This window comes from Castanea sativa, chromosome 10 (genome assembly GCF_040712315.1).
Source record: "Castanea sativa cultivar Marrone di Chiusa Pesio chromosome 10, ASM4071231v1".
Lineage (NCBI taxonomy): Eukaryota > Viridiplantae > Streptophyta > Magnoliopsida > Fagales > Fagaceae > Castanea > Castanea sativa.
In genome coordinates, this window is record NC_134022.1 from 34,846,037 (window position 1) to 34,866,486 (window position 20,450).

The 20,450-nt window shown below is 33.2% G+C and overlaps 2 protein-coding genes, 1 long non-coding RNA gene and 1 other non-coding gene across 8 annotated transcripts; 3 read left to right on the top strand and 1 right to left on the bottom strand.

Annotated features, from left to right (window-relative positions):
* The first annotated feature begins 418 nt into the window (after positions 1-418).
* TRNAT-AGU (transfer RNA threonine (anticodon AGU)) lies at positions 419-492 on the top strand. The gene has a single exon. It is a non-coding gene; the product is annotated as a tRNA-Thr (tRNA).
* A 51-nt stretch (positions 493-543) lies between these two features.
* LOC142612891 (mitochondrial outer membrane protein porin 2-like) lies at positions 544-4,773 on the top strand. The gene is made up of 6 exons (XM_075785067.1): positions 544-705; positions 774-841; positions 3,189-3,299; positions 3,384-3,470; positions 3,561-3,769; positions 4,134-4,773. The coding sequence occupies exons 1-6, from the start codon at positions 654-656 to the stop codon at positions 4,438-4,440; spliced, it is 834 nt and encodes a 277-aa protein (XP_075641182.1). The 5' UTR covers positions 544-653; the 3' UTR covers positions 4,441-4,773.
* An 815-nt stretch (positions 4,774-5,588) lies between these two features.
* Positions 5,589-11,465, top strand: LOC142612658 (uncharacterized). Of its 5 annotated transcripts, none has more exons than XR_012840168.1 (3): positions 5,605-6,365; positions 7,106-7,188; positions 10,630-11,465. It is a non-coding gene; the product is annotated as an uncharacterized LOC142612658 (long non-coding RNA). The 5 variants fall into 5 exon arrangements; XR_012840165.1 differs by lacking the exon at positions 10,630-11,465 and adding an exon at positions 7,336-7,673 and having other exon boundaries at positions 5,606-6,365; positions 7,106-7,231; XR_012840167.1 differs by having other exon boundaries at positions 5,613-6,365; positions 11,189-11,465.
* Positions 11,466-14,505: 3,040 nt separating this feature from the next.
* Positions 14,506-15,824, bottom strand: LOC142613757 (F-box/kelch-repeat protein At5g43190). Its single transcript, XM_075786243.1, has one exon. It carries the CDS (start codon positions 15,729-15,731, stop codon positions 14,637-14,639), a length of 1,095 nt encoding a protein of 364 aa, XP_075642358.1. The 5' UTR covers positions 15,732-15,824; the 3' UTR covers positions 14,506-14,636.
* Positions 15,825-20,450: the final 4,626 nt, after the last annotated feature.

Below are 20,450 nucleotides of genomic sequence, written 5' to 3' on the forward strand. Positions count from 1 at the left end.
TCTTCGGAATACAATAATCACAAGCTGGCTCTCATCAAATTATTAAGCGACCTTTTTACATGCTCATCTTCAGGTCCACCTTATTTAGATTTTAGGTGTATTTGCAGTACTGTGCATTGTGTTAACTATAGTGTCATCAGTTCAATAATTAAAAAAAAAATACAGTCATCAATTAAAGGGTTCAATTCGTGTTGGAGAATTTCTGCTAAGCCAGTTTGCAACATCACTAAACAAACAAGTGGCAACGTTATTTCATAAATAAGAGCAATGTCAAAATTACAATTTTTACTACAACATTACTCATGCTGCAAGTCATAAGTGGTAGAATTATGAATTTACCACTTTTACTTCAACAATTCACGAATTCTTAACAATTAGCTACGGCCATATAAATTATAATTGATCACTATAAACAAAAGCTCTCGTAGCTCAGTTGGTTAGAGCACCCGTTTAGTAAGCGGGAGGTCTTGAGTTCGACTCTCAACGAGAGCTTTCTGAAATGCAAGAACTTTTTTGTTTCTTGTTTTTTGTTAAAACCCTGAAAGCCGAAATCAAAATTAAGGGTTTATATAAGCCCAAGATTCTGTGTACAAAAAACCCTCTTAAACCCAAAATCCAATTTCCACTCTCTCTCTCTCTCTCTATCTGCAAATATGGCGACCAAGGGACCTTCACTCTTCACCGATATTGGCAAGAAATCCAAAGGTTTATCTCTCTCTCTCACTCTCTCTCTAATGGCGTTACAAGTTAGTGATATTAGCTCTGAATTGCAGACTTGCTCAACAAGGACTATGGCTCTGACCTGAAATTCACTATCTCCTCCAAAAGTGACTCAGGACTGGTACACCCACTTCCTCCTCTATTCATCTCAATCTTTCATTTTTCTTAAAAAAGATGTTTTTAACATGTTTCTTATATGAATTACTATTGTTCTTGATCGCTGCCAATTTTTTTGGTTGGTTTTAATTGTTAACCCGATTACCTGATTGTTAGTATATACATGTTGTGGTTACATAATTTGTTTGATGTTGTTCTGCTTTGGTTTAGTACATTTGAGTGTCTGTTGGATTTGTTGCTTTGGTCATGCTTATGACTGTTTGGTTATTACAACAGTACTGGATTTGTGTGAATTGTATTCATGGGTCCTGAATTGTTTTTTTGGTACATCATAGAGCCTTTTTTGTTTGCTAAGAAGGGAAGGTCACTAGATTAAATCGCCCATTTCCCATTTCCATTGTGGCCAAAACTTACTGATCTTATGGTTTGAATAGAGAGACTGAGAGAAGAGTGGAATTTGGAAATGAGTATGAATTTCAGTACTGAGAAATTATTTTTTTAAATGACAAGACTAACATATGAGTATTATTGAATAAGTATTTGGCCAAAGTTCACGGGACCACCAAGAGCATTGTAGCTCAATTGGCACCTCGTGGTGTTTTCAATGGAAACATTCAGTGTTCAAATCCTCTCACCTCAACTATCGACTTATCAAAAAAAGTTCATGGGGCCACATTGCTAATGCTACCACTGAAAGCAAATTGGGAGATGCACTGATTAGAATATTATATGTATGCATGTATCTATGTATTGATATCATTCTTTAAAAAAGGGGTTAAATTACATTTTTAAACTTTCTATTTTAGGTGTAGTTACAAACTTACAAATTAAGCCCTATAGTTTCACAAGTTCTAAATTAAACCCTAAAGTTTAAGACTGTTGCTTATGCATTGCAGTTTCTTTCAAACTGAACCCTGAACTTTTAAGCCCTGGACTGTTTTGGATTTGATTTGGGGGTTTGATTGTCTGATTTAATTGGGGTTTAAATTTAAAAAAAAATTAAATTAATATGATTTCAAAAGTTCAAGGTTTGATTTGAATCCAGCTCTAAAATATAGAGTTTATAATGTAATTTTGCCCCAAAATGTATGTATGTGTATATATATACACACACACATATTTATAGCTTATATATTCAATAGTCTGAATCATGTTAGATATGCCATGAATTTTCAAAATAGATCTTGGGTGGGGGGGGGGGGTGGTGAAGGGGAGTGGGGTAGGTACTAACATTCACAGAAACAAATAGCTAACATTTTTAGTGCCTACCTGTTAGATACGCCATGTATTTTCAAAATATACTTAGTGGGGAGGGCAAGGGGAGTGGGGTAGGTACTAACATTCACAGAAACAAAAAACTTACATTTTTAGTGTTTACCCTGTGAGGATTTGTTCTATAAATCACTAAATAGGAATTCAAATGAGGTTTATGTAGAAGATGAAGTCCCCCTCCCCTACCTATCAAAAAAGAAGAAGAAGTCCCCCTCCCCTACCTATCAAAAAAGAAGAAGAAGTCCCCCTCTCCCCCCCCCCCCCCCCAAAAAAAGAGGCTTTGAGAAAATATATTGTGGCCCTAGATATTTTTAAATGGATAAAAACTTTGTGGCCATTGAATTAGACTCAATTTGATGACTGACTAATGAGTTACTGGCTCACTTTTCACTTTCTTCTTTAAGATTCTTGAACATTTTAACTTTGAAGGATGTGGTTGTCATGGTTTCAATTTTGTGTATATGATAATTGGGTCTTCAACAAGCAGTAAGGTTGGTCATGCACATATAGAGTCACTTTGATAGGGGGAAGAGTGCATCATTATAAAATTTGATGGTTAGTGTTAAATATAAGGAAAATAGAGTAGTGCATTTCCAAACTGTATCAGTTACAAAGCAAAGCTTTTGATGCTGCTCACTTTGAATTGGTTCGATCAATGCTTTGTGTAGAAAATTTATGTTCTCTGGCTACAATGAATGGGTTTGACAAATTATTGTGTTTGTTGAAACTTGAAAATAATAGATCAGACTGTCCACTCCGTCTGACATTTTCTTTTAATTGATATTGTTCTAAAGCTATTTTGGGCTGATTCTGGAAAATACATCTCCCAAATCATGTGACGAGATTGTTGGTCAAAACAATGTTCTTAGTAAACACTATTCAGTTGTGGATTTGCATAACTTTAATTGTGAATTGTGTCTATTTGACGTGCTTAAAGATTTCCTACTTAGATAACTGTTACATTGTATTTTCCTTGAGCTTTACGTTAACTGGAGTCATACCTTTAATGTGTTATTTTTTAATATCCCCTTTTGCATTGATATCAGTTGATAGTGATTATCTTATTTCTTTAACTCCAGGCCCTTCGTTCAACTGTGGCAAAGAAGGGAAGTCTCTCTTCTGGTGACTTAGGAGCACAGTACAAACATAAGAATGCTGCACTTGATGTCAAAGTTGATACAGCATCAAATGTATTTATCCTCACCTTCTTTCTCTCTTCAAAATTTGAATAACAATTTGTGTTGTTTCTAATAATAGTCTCTTTGGCTTAGCAGGTCTCAACAACCTTCACTGTGACAGATATCCTTCCATCCACAAAAACTATTGCTTCATTAAAATTTCCTGATTACAAGTCTGGCAAGGTACCAATTTCCTTGGCATGTGGACAGGATGTGAATACACAATTTCTGCAACTCTAAAGATTTTATAGTTGTACATCCTTTCTTTGGCAGTTAGAGGTTCAGTATCTTAATGAACATGCGACTTTCACTACAGCTGTACGTTTCAACCAGTCCCCTTCTGTTGATTTTTCGGCTACCATTGGTACTCCCAGCATTGCCTTCGGAGCTGAAGCTAGGTACTTGACAGCTTCTGGTAACTTTGCAAAGTATAATGCTGGTGTGAGCTTGGCAAAGCCAGATTCCACAGCTTCAGTTATATTGTAAGTTCCCTGTGTTACTGAGCCAGATTCATTGTTTGAGTAGTTCTGTAAGTCTCTCTGTGAGGTCATTAACTAAAAATTTGCCACTAACATTTGACCCTTGATGCATTTTTTTAAAGTGATCCATATATATGGTTTGTCATTACTTGGAAGGGAACTTGGGTTATAGTATAGGACTAAGGAGACCACATTTCTATGGATGTTTTCTATATTTGTGTTATAGCATTAGAATGTGCTTCAATATAATGATGCCAAATAACACTATTTGTACTTATATTTTCAATTTAAAATATATTATAGCACAACATGGAAGAGTGTCAGGTTTTATGGTGTGGTAGATGACTGCCCTCATTTATTTTTGCAGGGCGGACAAAGGAGATTCATTAAGGGTGTCATACTTGCACCATCTAAGAAAGCTAAATGGAGGAGCTGTAGTGGGAGAGGTTAGTAGAAGGTTCTCCTCTAATGAGAACACTTTAACAGTTGGATGTTCGTATGTGGTTGATCGTCACACAGTAGTGAAGACAAAGCTCAACAACCATGGCAATCTTGGGGCTCTTTTACGACACGAGCTTACACGCAAGTCCTCCCTAACAATTTCTGGTGCATTTGATACCAAAGCCTTGGAGAAAAATCCCAAGTTTGGGTTGGCACTCTCTCTGAAGCCTTGAACTGATATATTGATTTGAGATAGGGGTATCGCAATTTGATTAGTTTCGTACAGTTATGATTTGTTGATGTGGTTCAGAATGAGAATATTGAATTACTAGTGTTATAGATATTTTTGTTCTCTTGGTGGCTCAATTAGATGCTTGAGTCACAATTTTCATACCCTCCCTTTTTTCCCAGCTCTCTCTCTCTCTCTCTCTCTCTCATGAGGAAATTGCTTGTCATTTTGCATTGGAATAGTTCTTATTCAACTTATTGTGGAAGAATAGATTTGATTCTTCGATTCTTTTACTATCATCAAATTGTTGATGCACTAAACAGTTGTTTGGATCCCATCAAAAGTGTCATTTTCTAGTTTATTGGTTTTAGTTTTCATGCAGCATCAACAATTCAGCTTCGTGACTGGGACACTGCATGTTACCTTCTCGGTTTGGGCCTATAATTCTCTTGTAAATGTCAATCTCTCGCTTTAGCCCAAAAGAAACAAAATGCTTTGAACTTTAATGCAGGGATGATAAAAAATGTCATGTTAAGTCCATTAACAGGAAAGTCTGTTATGGCTTAAAGATAGAATGATGAGGTAATAATCTAATCTAATTTAATACTATATATAAAAGCAGAAGCCTTTTGCTACAATTAAGGAGGTGTTGACACATAAGAAAAAAAAAAAATACTGTACGGTGCGATAAATTATATTGCTTCATAACGTTATCACACTGTTTGATAGCCTCTAACTCTCTCAGTATAAAAGGAAAAATAACCGGTTAAATATCTTCTAATACTCCAAAAAACAAAAAACGCAGATAGAGAAAGAAAAATCAAACCTTAAAACATCCAAACAGGACGAGGAGAGAGAACGATAGAGAGAAATTTGGTCAGGCATAGAAAATGGAGGGGAAAAAAAAATCTGAGAAGACAATCACGCTTCTTCCTCCGTCAAACCCCGTACCCACCACCGATATAGTTTGATGATGCAAAGAAAATCAGTTGGCTGAATGCTTTGGACTTGACAGAATTGCTTAGGACTTGACAGGATTGCTTACTCCTTCGATGGCCTGGAAAAGAAAGAAAAGCGATCAAAGGTGACCAGGGTTGCCGGCCAAGAACCTTCTGATGGCAAAGTTAGTTTTCTCTCTTTATTTTCGGAGTTCCAATTTTTTGGGAAATATCAAGCGTCTAAATAAGTGTTTATATAGTGTCCTAGGAACAGTTATTGAGATTGTAACCTCCCCTGGATTTGAGGAGGTGCGAGGGTTCAGGAATAACTTCCACAACCGTTTAGGAGTTATATTTTCTCATACAACGATCACTGGAAGTTATGCGTATGTTGCGAAGTAGTGAAATGTACTCAGTAATTCCCAAGTGTAAAGGTCTCGTCCAAGGGGTCCTCTTGTGGACGAACCCCTTCAGGACGAGGATGATAGCTTTCGTAGGATGAGTGCTGCGGGTGTGTTTTCACCTATGGACGACCATGGGCGTTAGCCTCGTCTTGGTGCTTTCTTCTGGACGGCTGCTGGTGTGGATGACCATGGACGCTCTGGAGTAATTTAATTTTTCTTCATTCCTCATCATAGTTTTTATTTTTTGGTTCTTTAAATTTGGGGTCAAATATGATTAAGGTCTGGGCATTTTGGTTAGATTGGATTGAATTCAGGTTTTGGCTTAGGTTCGGTTTTGAGTAAGGAATTTGGTTTATAATGGTTTTTAATATCAGTTATTTGGTTTTTCTTTGGGATATTTGGGTTCAATTCGTTTTGGCTATATGTCTTTACTCTTCAGATCTTTATGGATCAATTTGGTGTTGTATCTCAACAAGAATGTTATCATCCGCTGCTTCCGTTTCGTTTAACAAAAACGAGCAAAAAAAAGGAAATTCTTCTCTCTTCACGCTCTGTTCATTTCATTTCTGCAACTCCATATACACAAGGTCAGTATAACATTGTTAATTTTCCTGTTTCGAATACTCTTTCTGTGTAGTTTACCAAATTCGGCCCACTTTCTTTCCGATTGCATGTTCTGTTCCAAACCAACAGACATAGGAAGAAGGAAATCCAAAATCGCAAACCAATTTTGCGTCTTTAGAAATTGAAAAGAACTCTCCTTTTTTATCAGCATCTCTTACAATCTGACCCATTTTGCAACTATCAAATTTTCCAAAAAAATGCATTTGTGTTTGATCTTTCATTGAACGAATATTGATTCTTGGCTTAGATTTTATTCGACAATGAATTGGGCCACAATAGATTTTATTGGTAAGCTCATAAATATTCAAATCTTGCCATATGTGTTTCGTTGCTTGCTATTGTGTCTATGATGTTACTAAATTGGACTCGATTTGAATTTTTTGGGTTACTTTGAACGTAGATAAAAGTTGCACTGTTCTACATATCTGTTTTTATTGCATTCCGCATGTTTGATGAAATCCCTCTTAGACTTAATATGTGATGTTTGGGTTCAATTTTTCCCACCTCATACCGTGATAAATCTATATAATTTATTCATTTATGAACAATGAATATGAACAAAAGTTTAGAAGAATGAAGTCTAGAAGATATCAGCATGGTAGATAAAATGAATTATGAACTAAATGTGATGCTATTGGTAATATTACATAACATTTACATAGTTTTTTTCATAGTAATGTGATGGTGTGCTTACTTATTGCAGACAGTGTTGCACCACAATTTCAGAATAAGCAACTGTCCTCCAAGAACTTCTCAGGCATTTCCTACTCAAACATCAACCCAACTGTATGTAATTGATGGTCTTTACGTTAGAAATATTGTTCTAATGGTAATGGTAACTACATTTTAGTTACATGCTTACAAATTGTTTGATAAATTTATAATGTTGCTTTTATTCTAAAATTTCATTTTATATTGTTCATTATACTTTAGGCCAAATTGGAACTCTGCATAAGACTAGAAGATTAACACAAACCATTTATGAGGAAGGCAGATCAATATCAATCTCAAAGAAAATAACCCATTTGGCTGGTCATGGATTTAGCTATGGAAAGAAATAAGCATAAGCCTCAATCTTCCAGTCCAAAAGGAAAGTTATGAGAGATTGACTTTCAAAATATGGAACATGATATATTTTTCCCATAACTCCTGTTTTGTTTGTTCAATTGACAAAAGCATTCTTATTTTTTCTTATACTATGCATGAAAGTCTGTGGTAGCTCTGTTTTGTGACATGAATTGGTACTATCTATTCTGGGTTACTTTTATGCTCCTCATTGTGCTTAGGAAGTAATAAATTGCTGCATTTCTGTTTATTTTGATGTTTGTTAGTTTAGATCAACCTGGAATAAGATTAGGGAAAGGCATCCAGTTGTTAATTAGAGGGCTTTTGGTTTGTTTTTCTGCTGCTATTTGCAAGCATGCCATCATTTTTTGGCTAACTCTTTATGGATAGACTTCCCACTCCTAATAGGGTTGGTCAATGGGGATAAGTCTGACATTGTATGTGTGTTCTACAGGAGAAAGCAAGAGTCTAGAGATTACATATTTTATGACTGTTCATCTATAAAAAAAAAACTTTAGGCCAAATTAGTTAATTGCAAAATGATCAAATGTATGGGAAAGAGTCTTTCCTAGAAGATTGTAGAGAGCCCTTTCAACTCTGTGCACTACTTGGCAAAACCTGGAAATTTCTAAAGCCAAAAAAACCAAGGTACTGAATTGCTTTAGGCAGAGCAAAAATTGACTAAAAACCAAAAGCACTTTTGCTTTGTTCATGAACTAATCTATGATCCTCTTGCAACAAACCTTGCATATGACCAAAGGTGGTTTCAGATTTCTATCTACCCCAAAGATTAAGTTTTCTTGATTCTGAGGTATTTCAATTGTGATTGGTGATGACTATAAATAAGAGTTTCAACTTCAAATGGTGTTTTTATATATGGTTTGTTGTCTCTTACATTTTTTCCCACCAGTGATTGTAATGTTTGAGTTTCTATAGTAGTAAATTACCTATAAACATTTTGTTTTATTTTGTTGAATTATTATATACAAAATAGAGCATAAAACATTACTTTATGTTGTTAAATTTAAATTTGGTATTGATAATCGTTTAAAATTTGTAATGGTTCATTTATATAAACCTGCCATGATTTCTGAATTTTAGATAATTATACTTAATTACCTGGCACACAATCTCATGTTTTATAGGATCTCAGTTTCTAGCACCTCATTTATGTTGACTCTTCTCAAGAATTTTTTATTTACAATGACATATTTTCCCCCACATGTTAATGCAAATCTGTCATCCTTGACTTATAAGACCTTCGGCTACTGTTCGAGAAGAGCTACTAAATTAAATTGAAAGGTCAAGAAAACTTAATTTTCCCTTTGTATCTATTATTTAATTTGTAACTCTTGAAGCATATGGGAATTCTAAGTGTTTTTGTGCTCTCAACCAGCAAATAGCTTGAGAAACTTTTTGAAAACAGACAAATTCAAGACTGGGTGAGTGCAGGTGCTATTGGTGACCTTCAAAGTCTATTAACCAGTATAAGAAGTGTTGGCTCTAATAGGATTGATCCCAGAATTCTTTTGGTCCTCTGCTGGTAGGCAGGGGCTCTGTTTTGGTCCTGTCTGCATCAAACCTTTTATTGTGTTTGTGTCCTGTCTCCTTTGTATCTAACTTATGTTTTGTTTTGTGCCTTATCAAAGTTACCAGTTTACACTATATAGTAATTTTTAAAAAATAGACCTAAGATAGTTTTGAAGATTCTCAAATATGGACTCTTTGATTCTAAAAATAAAAGCTAAAATTTATTTCTTTCCTTTACCATGATATGATAGCAAAAAGAAAAATAAAAAAAGAAGGAAAATCCAATTGTGGTTCATAAGAATAGCAGATTTGGTATTTGCAATTGTCATGTAAGATTTAGATTGGTGTGTTTCAAGCTTATATGTGGTTTTTAATTTTTTTTTACTTAGGTTAGTTTGTTCCTGTCTTTTTTAATTATTTGAGGGGTAATAACTTGGGCTAATCACAAACATTAAGAAAGATCTCTTTGATTTCAACTTTGAATATGTTCCTTCATATCCTTGCACGAATTATGATACCTCAAATTAATACTTTCCCCTGACTTTTTATTTCATAAATTTGTAACCATTTTTTGGTTTTAAACTTTTTTGTTGTCAAATGTTCTATAGTCTCATGGTTTAATTCGTTGTGGTTCCTAGGAATGGTAGATTGGTGTTCCAAATTGTCAGCTTATAGATTTTATAGGAAAAAAAAATGAATTTAAGAGATGAAATCTTGATTACATTACTACAGGCCAAAATTGGTAGGTTTCAGATTTGATGTGTTTCAAGTTTATATGTGGTGTTAAGTTATTTACTTAGGTTAGTTTGTTTATGTGAATCTCCTTATTTTTGTAGGTTCTTACTTTGAGCAAATTAGTAAGGTGGCGTTTGGTATGGGGTAATGTTTTAGGATTCCCAGGAATGTTTAAAGATTCCCATGTTTAGTTGCAAATTACGCTAGGGAATCAGATGCCAGGGGAATCCTTAAACCCCTCTCAGTAGGAATGTGGATTCCCTTTAAAACAGGTGGGAATCCAGATTCCCAAACTTAAAAGAAATTATATTTTTTATAAATTGACAATTTTAACCATTTTTCCTTATCATTTAAGCAATTAAGATAAACTATAAAACAAATTATCAATATCTTCTCTCTTGTCTTTATTTTTTCCCGCCAAAACAACATAAACAGGATAAATAACTCTGCTAATAGTTATTTTTGTATTATTCTTGTCATTTTGAAATGTTAGATCACAGTTTTAATGAATGTGTTGTTAATTGATAATTTATATAATGTTTTTTATCTATCTATTTAGAGTAAGATATTTTTTTAAAGGACTAATTAATAGTTTATATATATTTTTTCATTATTTATTTAAAGGAAGATTTTTTTTTAATGGGCTTGGTACTTCACATTCAAATCTAAGGACAAAATGGGAAAAACAAATAATTCATTTAAGATTCCTGAGAATACACCAAACATTATCATCTCACATTCCTGGGAATCTCCCAATGAAACCAAACATAGGAATAACTACATTCCTAGGAATCACATTCCTAGGAATCACATTCCTGGGAATCTGAATGCCAGGAATAATGTGGATTCTCCGTACCAAACGCCACATAAATGCTTTAGATATATTTACTTTTGCAGATTATTAGAGAGATCAGTAAACAGCGGATATTTAGGCCAAAACCGCATGGCTCCACACCCCAAAGTGTACTTACCCAACACATAGTTCAAGAATAATTTTTATATTTACATTTAAATTTATTTACCACTTCACTAGGATGAACTTTTTACCATACATTATATTTACATTTGAAATTTTAAAGGTATTTCTATTGTTTATGCAAGGTAAGGAAAGGACTGCATACTTTTTCTTAGTATCATGCATCTTGGAAATGTTTATTTTGTTAGTGAAAAAATGGGCTTAGATGAGTAGTTGGGTAGTTTCAAAGTAAAGTTTAATATGACACATAAAGTCTTATGTCATTATGTAATCATTAGTCTTTCACCATTGCATAAATCAAAGATTTTGTCATCCACTATCATGCACATTAAATTAAGCAAGTTTTATTTAGATTGGGAGATGATGAGATATTCTTGAGGTTGGTTTGTATTTTTATAATTAAAATTGTCTTATCAAATTTAATGCTAAATTTCATGTCTAAATAGCTTTGATTTTTTTTTTTTTTCTATTTAAACTTAGGTTCATGGGTTCAATTTCTTTAGCTGAAGAAGTATTAAGACAAAGAATGTGAAACAAACAACAATCTTGCTTCCCCACCAATTTTCTTCCAAGGAAGGACGATCACACTATTCTCTTTAGCTGGATTCTTTTTTTTTTTTTTTTTTTCAATTGCTAGAAATATTTTTCTCTCCATCACAACGGATGTTACAGTTGTAGTTGTTTAGAATAAGCTTAAAAGAGAATCTACTTGTAAGACAGCACATTTTTAGGGATAGCACACGGAGTGTTATATACATTTTAAATTTGAAATTCATACCAAGTATTATTTTTCAAAATTTATAAATTCAATTGCATTCACTACATACTTATTTAATTAAATTTATTTAAGTAAGGCTTTTGAAACAAAATGTTTTCTCCAAATATTTACCTAAAATTATTTGAATATATTTGCTTTCTTGGATTCTAATTATATTTATATACAAAAATTTATTTGTGGACTTTTGCAAAATTTTCATTATTTTTATTTTTATTTTGTTAAAAATAGATGTACTGTTTTTTTTTTTTTTCGAAAATTCAAAAATACATGTACTTATGTAATTTCCGTACATTTGCACGGGTTTAAAAGCTAGTATGAATAAAAGCCAAATCTGTTACTCGTGTTTGTCATTGGATTGATTGAAAGTTGAAACAGACAGCCCCAGTTGAATTCTAGGGTTATCTTGCCGGTCAGTTTGATCTTAGGAAGATATCATTTAACTATTATTGTTCTTGTTATTATATTTGTTGTTGTTATATTATTATCCTAGCTCAAGCTGAAAATTTAGTCATGAATAACGCTTGAGAGGGACACTCAATTATTTAGCACAAAATGAATGGAGGTTTTTCTTTGATTTTCTTTCTGAGTTAAAATATTCAACAACTATAAGCTTCAGGGCTGTCTCTGATTGGCCAAGCGTCTATGAAAAGTCCTCTGTTTATAACTTTCTAGATTTGGAATAAAGGACGCTTGCAAATTTCCATCCTCATGGCCTATTGGCATGGTGTAAAAAAATGAATAGTCATGTAAAGTTGGCCTCCTTTTCTAGAATGTTCGACTTTGAATTCTAATTTTGTTAGATATTTATCAGTTGCGGAATATATGAACTTACAGCAAATAATAGACGGCTTTCCAAGTCCACCCGTGTGATTGGTAAATGCGAACAAATTCAAAGATAATAGCCATAATTATTGCAGGACGAAACAGATTAGATGATGAGCCTTAATCCGAAATGACATGTAACAATTAATGGGAAGAAAGTGTCATATGAAACACACAGCAAAACTGATTACTCAATTTTCAGTAATATATGCATACTAGGTGGTGCTAACATGGAGGACCTGCTGCACTTTTTTCCTTTTTTGAGGCAAACTTATCTTACGGTGTTTAAGAAGCATCCCCAAATTGCTATTTTAACCTTCAAGACACAAAAGACAAGCATTAGAGCATTACGAACGGATTGGGCATATCCCAAATGTAGGCCCATTTTACAATTGACTCCCAAAATATGCTCTTCATTAGATGTTGTAAACAAGCACTATTGCCAAAAAAAAAAAAAAGGTGCTACAGTGCGATTCTAAACTTAGAATCGCACTGTAGCTCAATGGTAAAAAATCTATTAATATTTTATGTATTTTCTCTCTCCACGGTCTCTCATCTCTCTCTCTCTCTCTCTCTCTCTCTCTCTCACTTCATCTCTCTCTCTCCATGTTCAAAGCTTGCACTGGTGCTGGGGCTTGAGGTAGAAGACCTTGGAGTCGCGGATGGCGGCGAAGGGGATGAGTCTGGTGTTAAGGAGCTTGAGGATTTCGTTGCAGATGTCGAAGAGGTCTGGGTTGCGATCTTGTTTCTGGTATGGATTTTTTGTTGTGATCTGGTTTCGTCGTAGACCTTGGATTTTTTGTTGACAATAGTGGGTCGTGGGTTTTGACAACGGTGGAGATCAACGTGGTGGAGATCGGTGGGTGGCGAGATTGGCGTGACAGAGATCGATGAGTGGCGAGATGGTGGAGCTATGGTGGCTGTGGCGTTGTGATTGGCATGGGTGTTAATGGTTTTTTTTTTTCCTGGGTTTGTTGGTATATGTGATCGATGTTGTGGTGGTTGTGGCATTGTGATCGGCGTGATGGTTTTTTTTTTTTTTTTTTTTTTTTTTCTAGTTTCACTAATTTGGGTTGATAGGATGATGGAGGAGGAGTCTAGAAGAGTGTGAAAAGTAAAGTAATGGAGGATTCTAGAAGGTACACGCATGTGGAGGATAAAATTGGGAAAAAAAAAAAAATTTATTGTGAAGATATATTATTTTAATGAGTAGAATAAAAATATTAAAAGTTGAGATATTAGGTGTATTGGAAAATGGTATTGTATAATTGATAACATGGTTTTTTGGGGTTATAAAATATGATAGAATTGAAATAACTAATGCTGATGCTCTTACCCTGATGATTGCTATATCTAAAATATGAGGAAATTATACTTCACCACCCTAAACTATGCACCAGATTATACTTTGTACTTTAAACTATCCAAATGCACACTTTGCACCCTAAACTATTACTTCTGCTGTTATGTTTAACGGAATCTTGCTGTTTTAATTAACTTTGAAGAAGGACATTTCAGTCTTTTAAGTTTGTTCCACCTAAGTAAGAAGCATGTACTTGTCACATGCAGTAAGATTCTGTTAAACATAACAGCAAAAGTAACACCAAGTGCAAAGTGTAATAAGTGTAATAGTTTAGGGTGTAAAGTGTGCATTTAGATAATTTAGGGTGCAAAGTGTAATTTGATGCATAGTTTAGAGTGGTAAAGTGTAATTTTCCCCTAAAATATTTAACAATTAAGCTACATTAAGTTTGTATTTTTAGACATTACTGCTCATTGTTGCTGAACTTAAAATTGTTTATTTTATTAATTGCTGACTTCATCTCTCTATCTCACAGCATATGAGATTTATATTATTTAATTGAATAATTTATATTATTTTAATAAGTAGTATAGTAAAATAAAAATTGGGATGTTAGGTACCTGAGAAATTATATCGTAAAATAGATGAAGTAATGTTTTAAAATGTAAGATGACAAATTTTTTAACAACCGGATGTGAATGCTCAAATTCTCCGGTTAAATTCAATCATGTAGCATTAACCTATGCAACACAAAAATATAGTCTTTCTCAAGGAAATGTTACTAAATTTTATTCTTGTTTTATGGTGGGTTTTTTTTTTTTTTTGGGTGGGCCTGAAATCCCAACTCCAGTAACAAAAAAATTAGTCTAGAATCATAAAAAACTGATTTCTGTAAAACAGAATCCAATCTGAAACAAAGCTCTATTAACAAACGACATATCTATCACACTTTATTATATAAACAAAAGTGAAAAGCATCAAATAAAATACAGTAGTGAAAGCAAATGACAAGGAGAAAATGACTGTTAAACTGGAGCATACAATGCTGGAACAAAAGAAAACCACCTGAAGCCACAACTACATTTGACAGGCAAAGAAGGGCATTTGGGCAGCCAATACCAAGTCCCCCTTGACATTTTGTAATACAAAATCTCTGGCCATGTATAGCAACAAACACAGATCATCCCCTGATGCCAAAAGCAATAAACATGCTCATAATTATGGTAACAAACAGACAAGAATTTCCTACAGATCATCTCTGGCAAATTCTCCACCTCAACCCAATTCTTTGCTTGGTCCAATTCCCACAACTTGATAGCCCTCGAGATCCCATTGCTCCCAATTCCACCAATCAAATACAATTTCCCTTCACCACAAACCAACCTCACAAAAGTGAGATCCCCAGGCAATTCACTATTAAGCGTCTCCCATTTCCCACTCTCCAAATCAAAACTCACCACTGAAAATGGCTCTGGGGTCGAAAAGTACAAACACCCATTAAAGAAAACACCCTCCTGTTGATAATTATCACTCAGAACCGGGTCAAAGCCATCGAATTTTCTCCAAGACGGAGCATTTGAGTCGTAAACAAAAGCAGAAAATTTCGAAGAGGACCCAGTTGAGAGCATGAATAATTTGTACCCAACAGGCGTGGAAACCAAAGTGAGAAGCTCAAAAGCAAAAGGGAAAGCTGGGAACTTGATGATTCTTGAGGTCCTAGCCAAAAGATTGCACACAAGAAAAGAAGACGAGCGGGGAAGAGAGAAACAAAATAGTCCACTGGAGGTTGAGAGAAGAGAGAAAGAAGGTGCTGTAGATGCTGCTGGTAGCAAATCAGAGTGGGAAAGAGCTACGCTGCGCCAGGTTCCAAGGCCAGTGTCATACAAAGGGAATTGATTGTAACACTGAGGATGAGACAGCAAAAGAAACGAAGAAAAAGGTAAAGAAGAACCAGAAGAGTGTCTAGATATAAAAGATGGAGAGAATATAAGGGACTTGAAATTTTTACAGGTTGATCTCAGATACAAGAAGGTCTTTAGAGGAAGGAGAGATAGGATTCTCTCGAGAAGTTCTTCAGGCATTCGGCTCCATATTTCAGGATCCATATCTGGTTTGGTCATTGTTAATTGCCTGTTGAAACTGGGGCTGGAACTTGTGCTTTGTAGGTTTTTGACGTTTCTCTTTTTCTTTTCTGAGGACCTGTTCTTTGTAGTCTGTACAACTCTTCCTTTTGTATTGGAAAACAACATTGACCTGCGTTGCAATAGTTGTTTGGTTTCTCCACCTGTCACCTGTACTTCTTTTCTCAGCTAAAAAGCTTTTATTTTTTGATGAATTGAAAACTTTATTGAAGGTAGAAAAGGACAAAAATTGAGTAATTTTTATGTTATTCGGTGAATAACGTTCTTCCTTCTCACATTTTTTATAAAATTTTAAGATTTACCATGAATACCAAAAAAAAAAAAAAAAGCACTATTTTACTATACTTTGATACAAACAACAAAGGCACAGCCTTACACAAAATGGCCAACCTCCTCCTTGAACCTTGATTATATTAACAAAATCATCAGGGCAATCCCCTAAATCAAAGGATCCAAAAACTAAATTAAGTAATGACGGAGAAAAAGAGCTTAATAGCGTTTTGTTTTTAGTTTTTATATTTTTTAGCATGGTTTATTTATTTACTTATCTCATTAAATCTATATATTGAATTTTTATTCAGGCTGATCCTAATGGATTCGCATGGATCATAAGCGGATCTATATAATAGTAAATAGATTGTCCCTGAAATTCTCTTACCAATCCACATCAAGAAAAAATTATATAAAAAAAAAAAAATTGATATACAATAAGTCGCTTTTAGAGAAAAACCCTTCAAGTGGACATGGTTGATATAAAGAAAACTTGTAAGTGGACCAGCTATTACGCAGTTGTCATTTATGTTGGTTTAATAATATCTCAATTCATCGATTCTTTTAAAAAATAAAATAAAATAAATCTTAATTCATCGAAAATAAAATTGATAAGGGCACTTCTTTTGGGTTGGGTGTTAGAATATTTTATTTAGAAATTAATATTTAATACCATTTTTTCTCTCAAAATTATATCATACACTATATAATAAAAATTGAGCTTAAAATTATAGTCGCTCAAAGTGACTCCACCAAATGACTAAGTTAGGGTTTAGAAGTTGTGGTTGCGTTAAGTGGTGGCACAAAATTTCAACAAAGTTTTAGATAAAAACAACTTATTTGTTCTTATCAACTACTATTTTATCATTTTTCTATTGATGACATGTTATTGCAAGGCCAACCTATTCTAACTCTCCAAAGTGAAGAAAATAAACCGTCTATAAGTTAAGAAAAGAAACCGATTATAAAAAAAAATTAGAATAAATGTTTGGCTTAAAAATTGTGGTTACGCCAAGTGGTAGTAGCAAATTGCAACAAATTTTTAGATAAAAACAATAAAATTTTAGGTAAAAACAACCACTTTTTAGATAAAAACAACTTATTTGTTCTTATCAACTACTACTATATCTTTTTTTTTTCATTGATGACGTGTTATTGCAAGGCCAACCAATCCTACCTTTCCAAAGTTAAGAAAAAAAATCTATAAATAAATATAAATTAATAAAATAAAAATTGGACTTAGAAGTCGTGATTATACCAAGTGGTCGCACTAAATTGCAATAACTTTTTAAATTAACTTATTTGTTCCTGCTTTATCATTTTTTTCATTGATGATTGTGTTAGCGCAAGGGCAACCAATCTTACCTCTCCAAACTCCAAAGTTAAGAAAAAAAACATTTATAAATAATAGTAAAATTAAAAAAATATTCCAATGTGCATGATTAGGAAGAGAGTTTTTTATTTTATTTTATTTATAAAATCAGCTAAGAAGAGTTAGAGCATTCTCATCAAGAGTTGTAAAAATTTTAGCATTTAGCATCTAAAAACCTATCTTTATAGCATTTAACACATTACTTTACAATACCCCTAATTTCAAAATATCTATTTTTTTTACCATTTCATTTAAATATTCTTTATTCATTTTTTCTTCCTCTCTCTCTCTCTCTCTCTCTCTCTCTCTCTCTCTCTCTCTCTCTCTCTCTCTCTCTCTCTCTCTCTCTCTCTCCCACTACAAAAAATAAAAATAAAAAATAAAAAATTATAACATCTTGCTATAGTGTGCTCTAAAAAATGAGAGCTCACTGTAGCAAGATGTCAAATTTTTTAGCATATGACATCCATGATAGAGTAGGTTTTTGTGGTTATAAATGCTAAAAATAGTATTTTAACATTTATAACACTCTTGATGAGAATGTTCAACGTCGAATTGGAGAGTTATATTTATGTATAATCCTTTTTTTATATTATTATTATTGAGATAAAACCAATCTTCATATTTGTGAATGAGTAAACTATAATAGCATTTCCTAATTAGCATAGATGGTAGTTTTAGTTGCATTGGAATAGTTCTCATTTGAATTGACTGTATTCAATACTTTTTGGTATCTTCTTGCTATTATTACACTTCAATTTTCCATTTAACTTCTTTCTAACTAGTGAGGGTCATGTGAGTTTTTTTTCTTTTTGAGAAATAATAACTAAATGAGTTGTTATTACATAATTTTAGAACTCATTTCTAACTAAGTGAATGATTATTAATATATAAAATGCATAACTTTGTATATTGGTCTTTATATATAATATCTCTAAACTTTAATTAAGATGATCAATAAAAATTTTTCTGATTGTTTTTTTTTTTATAGTTCCTTATTTACAAATAAGGAGGGTGATTTGAACTCAAGCAGTTAAATCTTTTCTAATACTTGCATAAATAAGGTTATCCTAAAACAATTAATTTCAAACTTAAAATTAAAAAAAAAACAATTGTATTTATACACCTAAAAAAGTGTTGATTTTATTCAAATGGTTAATATCCTAACTTATACAACATGAGTAATGTGTCTAATTATATTGTGCTTTAGCCTTTAAGAACACATATCAATGTGACACATGAAAAAAATAATAAATTTAATAATTTGAACACTTGAAAAAAAAATTAAGCCAAAATCTCAAGTCATTAATGAAAAACAATCCAAATTTCCAAACTTAAAAAAAGAAAAAGAAGTTAAGTAAAGATAGACTTACGTAGGAATTTGGACCGATGGATCTAATTTAGCTATATTATCTATGATCTAAAAGGATATAGTAGGAATTCTAAATTGAATTTAGTTAGACTTTCAAAGAAATACATTCATGAAAAAGTTCACAGGAACCTTAAATATATGATCTAAAAGGATATGGGAGGAATTTCGCATACTAAGAAATTAACACAAAGCACAAACAAAATTTTAAAATATAAAAAATAGATAAACATTGATTAAGTTTTAACAATCAATAAGTAAAAGTAATCTAAAATCATATTGCACTGCAACACATGAAAGACATGTTTTGAACCATATTTTTTGTGGTGATATTCAATTGAAAAAATCAAAATACTTACAAACTAAATACATAGAAGGCGTAAATACACTTTTAGTCCTTAGATTTTGGTCTCATTTCTACTTTGGTCCCTACATTTTCATTTTATCATATTTAGTCCCTAAACTAATTAGCGTGTGTCATATCAATCCTTGCTATCAACCAATTAACGAAAAAAGTTGACGTGGTTGACGGTACTATTAAAATAAAAAAATATTTTGGCATTAAAAAAATGCCACATTAGCATCTAAATTAAAAAATTAATTTATTAATTTTAACTAAATAAAAAATAAAAAACAAAAATCACGTGAATTGAGATCTAAAAGTGCCTTGAACAAGAACAATAAGAACACAAATCCAGATTTAAGAACAAGAAGAAAATTTTCCTTTATTTGACATTTTCTCTTTTTTTTTTTTTTTTCCCTTAGAAAACAAATACAAGATTAAGCAAGAACACAAACACAAATCCAGTAAGAACACAAACATAAACACAAATGCAGACAAATCCAACAAGAACACAAACACAAATGCAGACAAATCCAGCAAGAATACAAACACAAACCCATCAATCGCAAAACGAGCAACAACCCAATTCGCTTACCTCCATCAACACAAACTCCTAGTACAAACAAGCTCAAATGAAAAAAACCCAATAACAAAACCCAAATCTTAAACCAAAGATATGGGTAATCGATTCTAGTGGAAGCAAAATTGAGAGGCCGAAATGCTGAACCAGAAAAACCAAACACAAAGCCCACCACCAAAACTAGATCCGAACCACCAAATCATAGATCTGAACAACCAAACCCAAATCCCAGATCTGAAACCCGTCAGCAACCTCCCCCATAGCTCTCAAAGTCCATCCCCTCTCTCACTACATTCGCCACGTGGCAGACCAAGACATCTCGCACCGAAGACGGTGAAGACGACACAGCAGAGAGGATCGTCGGGGACGGTGTCAAAGGAGAACGATGCGAAGGTTGACGAGCGAAAGGACTGAGTTCATCGGCTATCTACTTCAAATCACCGTTGATCTTTGCCCCTCTATCTTTAAACCCAAATCTAAACCACCACATCTCAACCTCTCTTTCTCTAAACCCGGATCAAAGCCATATCCCAAAAACTACAACTTGAACTTAAAGAAAAAAAGAAATGAGAGAAAGAAAAGAGGGAGAGAGCGGAGTTTGAGTGTTTGACCCTAGAGAGAGAGATAGGAAAATGAAAATGAGTTTGAGTTTTGTGTTTATTGATGATGTTGTGTTTGGTTGACAAGAAAATTTAAGAAAAATTGAGATAGTTACTAAAAGTTTTTTTTTCTTAATCTTTAAAACTGAAAAGAAAAAAAGGTTC

Coding starts and splice junctions, on each gene's coding strand:
- LOC142612891 (XM_075785067.1), top strand. CDS start 654: ATGGCGACCAAGGGACCTTCACTCTTCACCGATATTGGCAAGAAATCC. Junction 842..3,188: donor CCAAAAGTGACTCAGGACTG/GTACACCCACTT, acceptor CTTTAACTCCAG/GCCCTTCGTTCAACTGTGGC. Junction 3,300..3,383: donor AAGTTGATACAGCATCAAAT/GTATTTATCCTC, acceptor TTGGCTTAGCAG/GTCTCAACAACCTTCACTGT.
- LOC142613757 (XM_075786243.1), bottom strand. CDS start 15,731: ATGACCAAACCAGATATGGATCCTGAAATATGGAGCCGAATGCCTGAA.